Source organism: Cheilinus undulatus, linkage group 7 (genome assembly GCF_018320785.1).
Source record: "Cheilinus undulatus linkage group 7, ASM1832078v1, whole genome shotgun sequence".
Classification (NCBI taxonomy): domain Eukaryota; kingdom Metazoa; phylum Chordata; class Actinopteri; order Labriformes; family Labridae; genus Cheilinus; species Cheilinus undulatus.
In genome coordinates, this window is record NC_054871.1 from 49964933 (window position 1) to 49977510 (window position 12578).

At 42.4% G+C, this 12578-nt stretch overlaps 1 protein-coding gene across 1 annotated transcript in view; it reads right to left on the minus strand.

Annotated features, from left to right (window-relative positions):
• LOC121511722 (laminin subunit alpha-3-like) overlaps positions 1-12578 on the minus strand; it is a 33675-nt gene that overhangs the window by 8494 nt on the left and 12603 nt on the right. Inside the window, exons 15-27 of the mRNA XM_041790486.1 lie at positions 10438-10605; positions 10207-10358; positions 6292-6498; positions 6030-6178; positions 5782-5944; positions 3305-3432; positions 3065-3215; positions 2851-2955; positions 2621-2754; positions 2431-2548; positions 445-579; positions 228-370; positions 27-149 (exon numbers count right to left, since the gene is read on the minus strand). Of these exons, the coding sequence (XP_041646420.1) occupies positions 27-149; positions 228-370; positions 445-579; positions 2431-2548; positions 2621-2754; positions 2851-2955; positions 3065-3215; positions 3305-3432; positions 5782-5944; positions 6030-6178; positions 6292-6498; positions 10207-10358; positions 10438-10605 (1876 nt within the window). The remainder of the gene's footprint in view (positions 1-26; positions 150-227; positions 371-444; positions 580-2430; positions 2549-2620; positions 2755-2850; positions 2956-3064; positions 3216-3304; positions 3433-5781; positions 5945-6029; positions 6179-6291; positions 6499-10206; positions 10359-10437; positions 10606-12578) is intronic.

A 12578-nucleotide genomic window follows, 5' to 3' on the forward strand; every position in this document is an offset into this window, starting at 1 on the left:
TAGAATAGAACATGATGTTTCCAAACCTCCTTGTGTAAAGATTAGAGATGCAGCCTTTGAACTCTCCTCTTTGCAGAGTTTGGTTTTCTTCACTCTTTGGAGCTGATTGTCTTTGAATCTCTTTCTTGTTATCGATGATGAGCTCCAACCTGAGTTAAACACAAAAATCTTCAGTCATGTGGCTGCTTCTTGAAAATCTCTTACAAAAAAGTAGAGGCACATCTTACCCTGTTGTCCTCCTCACTGCTGAGAAGTAGTGCCACTCTCCATCACTGTACCTCTTCTCTGACCTCAGCATGCTACCGTCACTGCTAAATACTAAAAAGCCATCATCTAGGGAAAGCTGCAGCTCATGAGTGAACGTAGAGCCCTGCAGGAGTCCAAGAATATTAATAGATTATTAAATACTTTTAGTGCTCATGTAAAGTTTGATGTGAGGTTTACCTGGGAGCTGCTCCTGAGCAAAGAACTGTTTTTGTGTGTCGTCCTGAAGCCTGCAGAAATGGTGAGCAGCTGCTCGTCCCGGTCAAACAGAGAGTCAATAGATAGAGGGGAATACAGAGTAGCTGCACGAACACCCTACGGTTAAAAAAGACATCAAAAGATAAATGTAAGTACGGTCGATCTAGACTTCAGTGAGGTGTAGCTATGAATAAGCATGAGTACTCTACATGTGGTGCTGATTAGACATGCATGAGAGCATGTGTTTGTTCATTATTGTTTATTTCATGTGTGTTTTATGATTGAAGCTGGTGAAAATGTCTGTGGCAATGATCATCAACTGCACATCATGCCCCCCACAGCCACTCATCCGCCAAAGGAATTTTCCCTTGTGGGACTACTAAAGAAATGTCTTATCCATCTTCTTCCGCTTATCCGAGGTCAGGTCACAGAAGCAGCAGCTTGAGCTGGGAAGCCCAGACTTCCCTCTCCCTGGCCACTTCGTCCAGTTCTTCCTGGAGGATTCCAAGCGATTCCAGGCCAGCAGAGAGACATAGTCTCTCCACCGTGTCCTGGGTCTACCCCAGGCCTCCTTCCGGGAGGGATCTGCCCAGAACACCTCGCCAGGGAGGCATCTGGACCAGATGCCCGAGCCACCTCATCTGGCTCCTCTTAACACGGAGGAGCAGCGGCACTACTCCGAGTCCCTCTAGGATGGCTGAGCTTCTCACCCTATCTCTAAGGGAGAGCCCAGACACCCTGCAGAGGAAACTCATTTCAATTATCCGTGATCTCATTCTTTCGGTCACTACCCACAGCTGTTGACCATAGGTGAGGGTAGGAATGTAGAATGACCGGTAAACCGAGAGCTTCACCTTTCGACTCAGCTCATTCTTCACCTCGACAGACTGATGCAGAAACAGCATCCCTGCCGCCTGTCAATCTCCTCTCAAGCCATTCACAATCTACGGCAGCGATCATCTCAAGAGATGCGCATGCACAGAACATCATTTTGTCTTGTCGCTCTGATTGGCCCATCATATTTGTGACAGACCGTTCCTCCAATTACCTTCCGAGAATTTTTTTGAGAGGTCCTGCCCTTCCCAAATGCTTTTAATGGGAGCTTTTCCCGATGAAATATATCCATGCAATAGAAATACAGAACAGTCTGCCTGGCGTGTCAGGTTAACGGTCTGCAGCCAGACCCCTCTCAGGCTCCACCCACTCCCTCTCTCCCTTACGGTCAGTGTCAGTAAAGACACATACCGTTCTGACCATAATGTTCTTTTGAACCAAACATGTTGAATTCTGCTGTTAAAATGAATATTTAGACATAGGGTTGGATAAGACTTCATATACTATATATAGCAATCTTAGATTGTAGCAGAGCCACGGCACCTAAATGAAGTTGTCCACTGAGTTAGAGTACCCACCTGGGACTTTAGGTGTTCCTAAAGGATGCGTATTTTCATCAGTATGTATGCCTTTCTCCAAGGTTGACTCTGCTTGTTCTTGCCATCTTAGTACAGATTTACAAGAGTTTGTGCAGCTCTTTCCAAAGTCTAGTTGTAGTGTGGACCAATATAGACACTAAATTTAACTATTTATGAGTTTAAATAATGCTGTCATTTTTGCTGAGTATTTGACTTTATTCTAGAGGTATGACTTTACCGGACCAACCTGATTGGAGGTCTATTCTCTTGTTGGTTCTTGTCAATAAGGAAAGATCAAATTTATCGGTCATCTCCTCAGTAGCTAATCAGTACTTAAAGTGAACTTTAGATTGAATATGTTTTATTTTTTCTAGTGTAGATTAACAGACCAGTAATTTGTTTTTACTAAAGTAAGTTTAAACTAGAGTAACTGTACTTTAAGTACAGTGTTCTTGTATTTTTCCCCCTCTGGTGTTAATGTTATATGTTGTCATCATTGTGTTTATGCATCTGGTCCCTTTTGGACAACCAAATTCAGTTATGTTGCTATGGTTACCAGAAGTTCAGCAGGACATCCATCACCGACACCAATAGTCCGGTCGTAGTCAACGATCTGAGAGTCCACTTTGACGTGATCCACACATCCTCTCAGCGGGGCGGCAGTGATGTTGTTCCTGAGATTGTGACAGAAAACAGTAAAACATGGCGAGATAAATCAGTGACTGCTGCTTGAGTCTGTTCTCTACCTCTGCCTGAGCTGATCCGGTAAACCCCCGATGTAAAAACTCCTGTAGTTTGTCTGAATGTGGTCCGTGGAGATCTGCTTCGGTCCACAGTGCACGATGAACTTTTCTCCAATAATGATGGCAAAGGATTTATCCTGAAAGACAACAGCATAGTGAACAACACACACTGTTGAATTCAGCTTATTTATGATTGTCTTAATAAAGGTTATAATCATAGTGTGTCGTCTTACAAATAGCAACACTTTTTCATGACTTTGGATTCGGATCTGTCGGCCTGCTTGATGCCCTTGAAGCACCAGGAAACCTCTCTCCACAAAAAGACAGAAAAAAGACTCCTGTGCCAAATGAATAAAAATATTCAGTTGTTTTGTATCACACACTAGAATCTGCTCCCTCTTTGCGAGTGACTTCCTGTTTTTGATGCCTCAAAAAAAAAAGTCCTACTTGATTTCCGATGTAAAAAATGAGGCCGTTTGTCTCTCTGCTCTTCATGTGGAACCTGAAGAGTCGTGTCTTCACTTTGCCTGGATCCTTTAGGAACACCAGGCGGTACCCAGTGCCCTCATAGTAATCCACTGTGTCTGACTGGGGAATCCTAAACACAAAGAGAAAAGGGTTTCATCAGAATCTGACTGCTTCTTTCCTCTAAATATCACCAGATGTCTCCTAAAAGTCTCTACTTACTTCACAGCGGGCTGCTTTGCCTCCAGATTAATGGCGTGCTTGTAGTTAAACAGAGAAACTGAAAAGTCATTGATGTAGGAGAGTTTCATCATTCCTCTGAAATGTGGGTAATGAAGCTCCTTTGGAGGCTGAGAGAATCAAAGGAAGAGGAAATGATGATCAAACATGAATACACGAGGGCAATGATGCTATTAGTATTTGTAAAATGTTGGATTTATTTGTTACACCCCTAATTTTAAAAAGTTGGCACGCTGTATAAAAAAAAAACACATAGAAGAACATAAATGAGATACCAGATGTAAAAAATATTAGCTCACTTTGAATTTGATTGCCGCAACATGTCTCAAAAAAGTAGGGACGGGTCATGTTTTTCATTGTGTAGCATCACCTCTTTTAGAACAGTTTGTAAATGTCTGGGAAGTGAGGAGACCAGTTGATGGAGGAGGAATGTTATTTCATTCTTGTCTGATGTAGGACTCACCCGCAAATTCCACATAGGACGACTGCGCCATGCACCGAAGCGCCACAGGTTTGGTAGACCGAAGACAAGCGACCTCGTGCACTAGAAGTGAGTCTAGAGCGCTGCACTGCGGCGTGCAACCCTGATCAGCAGGAAGAGATCACGGAAGAGAACTGCGAGTTCATGCAGGAATAGTATGTCGATAGCCGACTATTTTACCTTTGGGGCTTAATTTATCATCCTTTCCGGTATGAGTCCATGATATTATTGCTTCCTCCATTGGATGAGAACATTAGGAAGTTAAAAGGTTAATGTTTGCTTAAAGGTATCTGTGGTTCTATGTAAAATTATTTGGCTAAATATCCCCAAAAGTTAACTTTTCCTCATCAATGGCACCGTTGTAGCTCTGTGACCCACTGACCCCTTGGTGACCCTTTCCTCTCACTGCAGGATGAGACGTGATGTTGATTTACAGATGATTTACAATCGGAAGTTCGTGCACTGTGGTGTTTTTTTGAAAGAACCGGATATTCTAAGCTTGTGACCTCCTCTTCTGGAGCTTTCTGATCGACAGGTATTGACGCGGTTTGGCAGCGGCCGGCGCTGAAAACAGACCTGCAGCGTATCTCGAACAAAGCTGAGCGAAGTGTCCGTCCAGGCACGCGCCGTTGTCAGTCTGGAGTGCCAGCTATGGAAATGCTCTGACAGACTAGAGAGGGATCGATGTGCTCCACAGTACGATTCGCTGGCGGTTCTCCTTTGTAGAATTTTCCCTTTTCTAATGCTCCAAAGGTCTGGACTGCAGATGGACCTGTTCAGCACCCAGGCTATTCTGTGGTCTAGCAGTCTTGCTGAAATAGTGAATTGGAGCATATATACTGCTCTATCTACTTTTAGCATTGACAGTGCCTCTCCATACCATAAGCATTAATTCAACCCCATACCATCAGAGATACAGCTTTAGAACTGAGCCAGGAGAACAAGCTGGAAGGTCCCTCTCCTCTTGGTTTCCAAAAAGGTTTTCAAATTTTGATTCCTCTGACCACAGAACAGTTTTCCATGTAGCTTCTGTCCATTTTAAATGAGATTCAGCCCAGAGAAGACAACAGTGTTTCTGGATCCTGTTCACATCTCTCCATGATCCAGCTTTACCTGTCATTTGTGGATGGCACGGCCAACTGTGTTGACAGACAAAGATTTCAGGAAGTATTCCTGAGCCCATGCAGTGATTTCCAGTACAGATCATGATTGTTTTTAATGCAGTGGCCCCTGAGGGCTACTTCAGCCTTGTCTGTTGCTCACAGAGATTTCTCCTGATTCTCTGAATCTTCTGATGATATTATGGACTGTAGATGGTGGGATATTCAAAGTCTGAAATATTTGAAGTTGAGGAGCATTTTCCTGAAATTGTTCCACAATTTTTAGATAAAGTTTTTTTTACAGATTGTTGAACCTCTGCTCATCTTTATACTGTATCTGAGAGACTCTGCCTCTCTAAAATGCCTCTTTTATACCCAGCCATGTTACTGACCTGTTAACTGACAATTAACCTATTAAGTTGCAAAATGCATTCCTTATTAAACTGTTTCAATTTTGATTGATTTTGGGATTACAACAAAGAACTCGGAGGGTGACTGGGCATTCTGTCCATCACAATCATTACAGGCCAGTCAGGGGAAAAATAACATGATGTTAAAGGACTGTCATGTGATCCAGGATTAGTCACTCTCAGTGGAGTCTGTTGAACTCCTGCTTAAGATGATCAGCAGATGAACAATAGCATCTTTTCCACCAAGAAAATCTTTCAGTGTGGTTCTTTGCTTTTCTATTAATAAAGAAATGTAGTCCAGTTCTGCATGCTGCATTCACACTCATCTCTTTGTCGGCCGCCATTGTTTACAGGTTTGCAGTCTCTTCAGCCAAACCACACCTGTAGCTACAGCCTTTTTCTCCTCTCTGCAAAGTTTCCAAATAAATGCATGCATGCAGAATGAAGTTAACATCAGTGAACAGTTACCATGAAGTTCTGAGGATAGCCGCCAACGTAGAAAACCACGCTGTTCTGATCCAGCTCCAGGACTCCACTCATCGTGTCTGGACGGTGACGTTTAGGAGAGGCGATGGTGGGTTTCTGTGTGTGAATGTGCTTTGTAATGTTTACTTCTGCATCTTGGTAAGCTCTGCAGAGAGAACATGTTGAATAAAAAAACTATCATTTCCTTGTAGAAAAATTTCCAGAAGTGTGATCTGTGCAAAGATGCCCACCTGTGGAAGACGACACGGTCGAAGTCTACCCTCCCCTTGGCTGTCTGTGTTATCTGGCTTGTTTTAATCTCATGCACAACTCCAGCTAATTTATAGACACAAACCAACACTTTGTCTCTGACAGCCATCCCAACAAAATCTCCAGTACCCTGAGGAAGAAAAACCCACATAAACACAAATAAAGAGAATTTCTCCAAAACTACTCGTCTACATCTTTGCAAAGCTCCACTATGTCAGTATTTTCAGTAAAAGTGATGCTCACGTTCTTGCAGCCAAGATAGAGAACAAAGAAGCTCTGATCCGTGTCCTTGTCTTGCCGCCGTCTTCGCCTCTTGTCGACCTCGGTGGAATTGCTTAGATGGAGATTAAGAAGCAGATCAACAGCTGTGAACGCCCTAATGTCATCCAAGTTTCTGGGAGGATGAAGTTCAACGTGACTCTTCCCGCTGAAGTTGGTGGCGGCTGAGAGCTATAAAATATCAAACAGAATAAAAATGCTTCAAATGTTTATTTGGATTAAATAGGATTTGTTTGTTGTCAACAATAGTTTATCTTTTGGTCTTTCTGATGTAGAATAGAAGATGCAGCCTGCTTTTGTAGGTAAATAGCAAATCATCATGAGCAGAAATAGTAAATGAATTCTATTTCATACAGATGGGGTAGGAAAGCTGTAGGTTTTTACTTTCATGTCAGCGATAGTTAAAGGACCAGGGGCTTTTCTTCACTCTTTGTATAATGTCTTTCAATCGTTACGGCTGAACTGATCCGATTTGGAGGTCAAAGGTCAATGCTACCCTATATACTGAGAGGCAGCAGTGTAGCCTTCTAAAAGTTGTACTTTATTTTTATGATGCAAGAAATTTCAGCCTTTTTTATGGTGCATGTGAGCCTACATTATTCTTCTGTAGGCTCACATTTGTGTTGTTACTCTCTTCTGGCGCTGCTGTGAAGTCTTCCTTATCTTTCAGAGGACTGACAAATTAAAGGGGCTCTATGTAAGATTTTTGCTTTAAAACTTCCCACTTTTGAGTATATAATGGCGCAAACTTTATCCCGATGTGAAGAATGAGGCTCTATATGTCTTCCTTGTTTGCCTGTATAAGCCTGTGGAGTCATTTCTCTGTGAAGAATTCGGGCCGAATTTTCCTTGAAATCTCAATGGAAGTGACATCGGGTATTACGTAATGCACGCACCCCCTTGCTCTGTTTATACCTGAAATCGGCGTGTTGGATGGGGAAGAGAGAGAGAAACGGCAATGGAGAAGGCTGCTTCCACGAGTAAATGACCGGCTAGCTCAACCCAAACACCCTCACAAACTCAGCGAAAACAAAAAACTTAAGATAGTTTTATCTGCTGAAGCCCGTCAAGCTAAAAGAGAGTGTGACCAACGCAGGGGGAAATCAAGGAAAAATATCAGTGGAGCATTTGAGAAATGGAGGGAGCTACGCTCGGGATAAATATCGATCTAGAGATGGCCATCTTTCTGTAGAAAAGGTAAGGCATCACTCCAGACCATGAAATACAATGTAGTGTTTTATGTCATATTAACCATATGCTACATCACGTTAGCTTGATTACGAAGATGCTATCCACACAACGAGAATGTCACATTGCTCATTTAGTGTTTTGCGAATAAAACGGCATCTTTTTCTTGCTTCCTGGCACTGGACTCAACTTACTGAGTTTATTTTTTGATACTTAGTTTGTAAAATATCTTCAACACATAATGTCATCTATCTGATATCCGCGGTCGAGGCACCATTATCAGAGCTAATCAACGTTAGCCCTGTTGCTTCTGCTCTAAAATGCATCCCAGTCAATACACTACACACACGTAAAAAGACAATAAAATTGGTCAATGCTGCACTAAGTAGCAAAGTTGTTCATTCATAGAAATGGTCACGAAAATATCGTCCTTTTTTAATCCCCTCATATGAACCAATATTTAATTTTGTGCCTCGTTCAAACTAGAGGTTCAAATATGCTTGATTCATTTTCATTTTTAGTTCAGGGAACTTCTAAGTGTTACTTCACTTACCTCCTCTGTAGAGCCCGACCGATATGGGATTTTCGGGGCCGATGCTGATACCAATATTGGGGGCTAAAAAAAAGCCGATATCCGACATATCAGCCAATATCCGATAAATTGGCAGATAACTGATATTTTGGCTGATATATGAAATAAGAACATTGATATACACAGGATATATACAGTACATGAACACAAATGTGGACATGTGAATAACCAGTTGCATTTATCTTTGTTTATTTCACAAAGATGCAACTTAGACGACATTAAAATGCTGTATAATAGTCTTGTACTGTGGCTGTGGACAATATTAGACAGGAAAATGATAAATAGAGAGCCATATTACATCGTTGTGGCAAATATGCACATAGAATATGTTTACAATGTGTTTCTTGATAACCCTGAGGAAGGCCACAAGCTTAAGTGCGCCTGTTTAATAAAGCTGTTCTCTAAAGATCTTCTATTAGTCAAACTTTCTGTCTCCACACTGGTAGAATATGTCACAGGAAAGATAAACACTGTATGAATGCTTTTCTGGTTTGTGCTTTTCAAAGTAAAAGCCCGGTTAAGCATTTCTATAGAGAAACTCCGTTCACTTGTACATAATGCTTTTATTTTGAAAACCATGTAACTTTTAGCGGTGTTTCCTGAAGTAAAACTTATAAAGAAGGACAGGGCTTTGAGAGCAGGGAGATGCGGCTGACATGCAAGAAACTCGCGCCCTGTGTGAAAGCTGCACCGGCAGGAACTGGAGCTGACACGTGCGAGCAGCAAAACACGTTCCCAGTCTGAAACGAGCGTTAGTCCTCTACTCTGCTGCAGTCGAACTGCGCGAGGACGAGGCTGCCTGTGAGTGCTTAGGGACGGAGAGGGGCCCACGGAGCAGCGCTGCTCGGGGAGAAGGACAACAACGATACGTGCTTTCACGTCAAAGTCTCCAAAACTCTCCAGTAACAACAGAAAAAGTTGCTAGATTTGTCGCTAGTTGCTTTTGAAAAAGATTTGCCAGAGGGGTCTGAATACTCGCTAAACATAGCGACAAAGTCGCCAAGTTGGCAACACTGGGTGAGGGAGAGCTGCTGCTGCACTCTGCGTCTGAGGGGGAGGGGACAGGCACTCAGGCTGAGTTCAGCATGGAGACACAACACAGAGCGACAGGAGTAGAGACAATCCCCACAAAAAAAGTTAATATATTGGCTACATTTTGGCCGATGTTGATTAATCTGTGGAACGCTATAATTGGCCTGATTAATCGGCCCGCCGATAAATCGGTCGGGCTCTCTTCCTCTGTATACATGATGCCGGTAAATCACCTTGGTCTGCATGTGTATCAGCTGATAAACCAGAGGCTCGTTCATGAGCAAGGAGCGCGCCGTCGTGGACAAGCAACACTAATGGCCAGCGGTGTCACTACACTGATATTTTTCTAAATCTTGCATAGAGCCCCTTTAATGATGACAGTCAAAACACCAGGAAAACTTTAGATGTCTATATATTTAGGGATGTAGTTAATATAAGGTACGGGGTAGAGGTGTTGTAAAAGATGAAACTGGATTTCCATTACAGTTTTTCGCAAAATAAAAGCGATATTTCTAAAAGGTCAACTAAGCACAATTGCACTTTGAATGTGTTCCCACTGTGGGGAGTTTTGGGAATGAGCCTTGCAATTCTCGTAAAATCCCATCTCGTGTAAATCCGCTGCAGGAAAGCTGGACGCTCAAAACCTGTTGAGTGTTGGTTGGAGTTGAAGTTTTGGTTACATCCACGGCGGTTGCCTTGATCATTTTGAACGAAAGACAGGGGCAACAGATGATAGTTCAGAGGCAAAGCCTGTATGTATGGCAAAAGCCACGAGGGGCTTCTCACTTTACATGATGGATTTGCCAGTGAGAAACATGGAAACGGGCGTATCCATCTCCTTTGCAAGCTTACTAATGAGCTGGGTTCCCTTTATTCTAAGGTTCAGATGTCTTATTCAGCTCCAGACAGATTTTTTGAGGGCAGAAAAAAGATTTCTGACTCCTGCTCTTGATGAACATAAACAGTATTTCCTGCTGTTACATGAACTGAGAATAGGGTTAAGTATTTTAGGACTGCAGGATCTGGGGATTGAACCCTGGACCTTTCAGTTAAAAAGAATACTTTACCCTCTTCACAAAGGTCCTGGCCTCCTCTATCAGCTCCTTGATTCTCCTGATGCTTTCTGTCATGTTGCCACTAGGAGGCGCCGCCTCACTGAGAGCGTCCACTTGTTTGAGTTTATCCATTAATGCAGGGAGCACTGAATTCAGTTTTTTCACTGAAACAGACGACAAAAACATAAAGTCCAACAAAAACCTCAGTTGTACTTTACAGTCTTTTATTTTAGTAATACCCACAGGTTTGGTCTGCATCCGTCAGGACATCGTCTGCACTCTCACTCCTGTTTGACGAGGTTCTGTCCACATCCTGGCTGATTCTCTTCAGTCTGTCTGTCACCTCACTGACGCTGGAGTTTGATGCAGCAGCGGCTGATGTTGCTGAATTTATTAGATCATCTGTGTCATCTGAAATCAAAAGAGCCTGCAGAATTTAGTCATGATGTTTTTATGATGTTTTAGCTTGAAAACTAAGGCCAATACTGAGTGCACTGTTAGAAATAATAGCCCTGATGAAATGATAGCAAAGATTCTAATGCAGTGATACTCAACCCATGACTCTCCAGTCACACGTGGCTCTTTAGTGACCAGTTGCGGCTCTTTCAAGGCTTACTTGGAATAAAAAATCAATCCTCCTGAGGTGTGAAGCAGGGCCGGTTTTAGTCATTTGGAGGGCCAGGGCAATATGAGGCCCCTCGCCCTTTAGCTAAAAGCATTAATGAAGAGTGGGGAAAAAAATGAGGAACCGTCTCTTTTCAGTTATTAGAGCCACAGAACTACAGTTAAAGTAACAGTAGTATCTCCCAATGTGAGATATAAATACCAAAATATTCAACCATAACTCATCAGCTCTTTGAAAAGAAGCTCACAGCATGGTGCTTACATAATGCTGGTGTCTAGCCAAAACCTTGTATCTCCAAAATCCCCACTTTTCAGGGAATGGAAAAAAAAAACCTGCATCTTTTGACACTTTTGCTTGATTTAACATTGGGCAGAACCCGCTGACAGACAGAAACGTGACCTATAGCCCTACTTTATGACAAAAAAAACTTTATTAAAATGGAGATACAAGGTTGTGGCCTAACATAAGCAATAAATGAAAAAATATACGCTCATTATCAGTGACATCTCCTTTCTCCTAGGCATTTTAACACATCAGTTGATATATGGATCTACCTTGCATCCCCATTTTTCGTAGCACGTTTGGCCCTGTTTAGCTGGTTTCCGGTATACAGAAGTACGTCATACCCTGGGGTCAATTGTAAACGATGCTACAGTGATTTCCATCCATTTACATTCAGAAAAAATCTGGGAAGTTTTTTTATTAGATTTTTTGGGATTTCTACAGTCGTCGTTTTTAGCTTAGCATGTATAGTGCAGTGACAGGACACACTTGACAGCACCTTTCCGGCCGTTACGAGCCATAACGGCAAAACAACAGTGATGTTATTACAACTTATTTTGCTATAGTACATGTTAAAAAGGTAAAGATAAAAGGTAATGGCACTCCTTGTAACCGCCAGCCGCTCCGGTGAAAGTTTCACCACTCTCCGCCATTACGAACTCTGACCTGGCGCTTTGCATTATGGGTAACAGTAGGCGAAGCAGACTGGTCTGATGCATACTGAGAAATTTTCCCAAATCAGTATGTCATCCGGGTATTTTTGGCATACTGCAGCTTTCGCATTTGTTCGCATACTTTATACTACATTTTGGGCAAATCAGTATGCACTAGGGCTGACCTGGAATAGTCGGCAATTTGATGATTCGATTCGTAGGAGTCTGATTTGACTATGAACCTCATAGTCGAATGCTGTTATGTAACCAAGATCGTACCATTCTGACTACATGGGGCTGCTAAGCCTGAGTTTCCGTTAGCCAGCATTTGCCTGTCATTGGCCGGTTAAAAGGGTGGAAGTTCAGCAGATAAAAATATAACCGGTCAAAATGTTGGGCAGAAAACATACAAATGACCAGATAAGTAAATACTGAATACTTGCATACATTATATTTTGTGTAACCTAGAAGATGTGTTGCGAGAATGTGTTAATACAAACTAAAAGTTGCCTACTCTTACTACACCTTCTCTCCTGGTGCTGGGGTTGTTTATCTCCTCAGACGGCAAGCACATGGCTAATTATGTATGCATGATGAGGACAAAGCAAGTCTATCTCTCTGCCAGAGCTTGGTATTGCTGGGGACTAAGCAGGGAAAGTGGGAAAGTTTGACCAGAGCTTTCTTGTAAAGCAGAATTTTAATCTAAGTGAGGTTTTCCTGGTTAACCAAAGGCTTGATATCATCAGCAGTATGGAGGGATTTCATGTCATCACTGCAAGTAATGGAGAGGCTGAAACAAAGGGAACTGTATAGCTGAGAGTCGT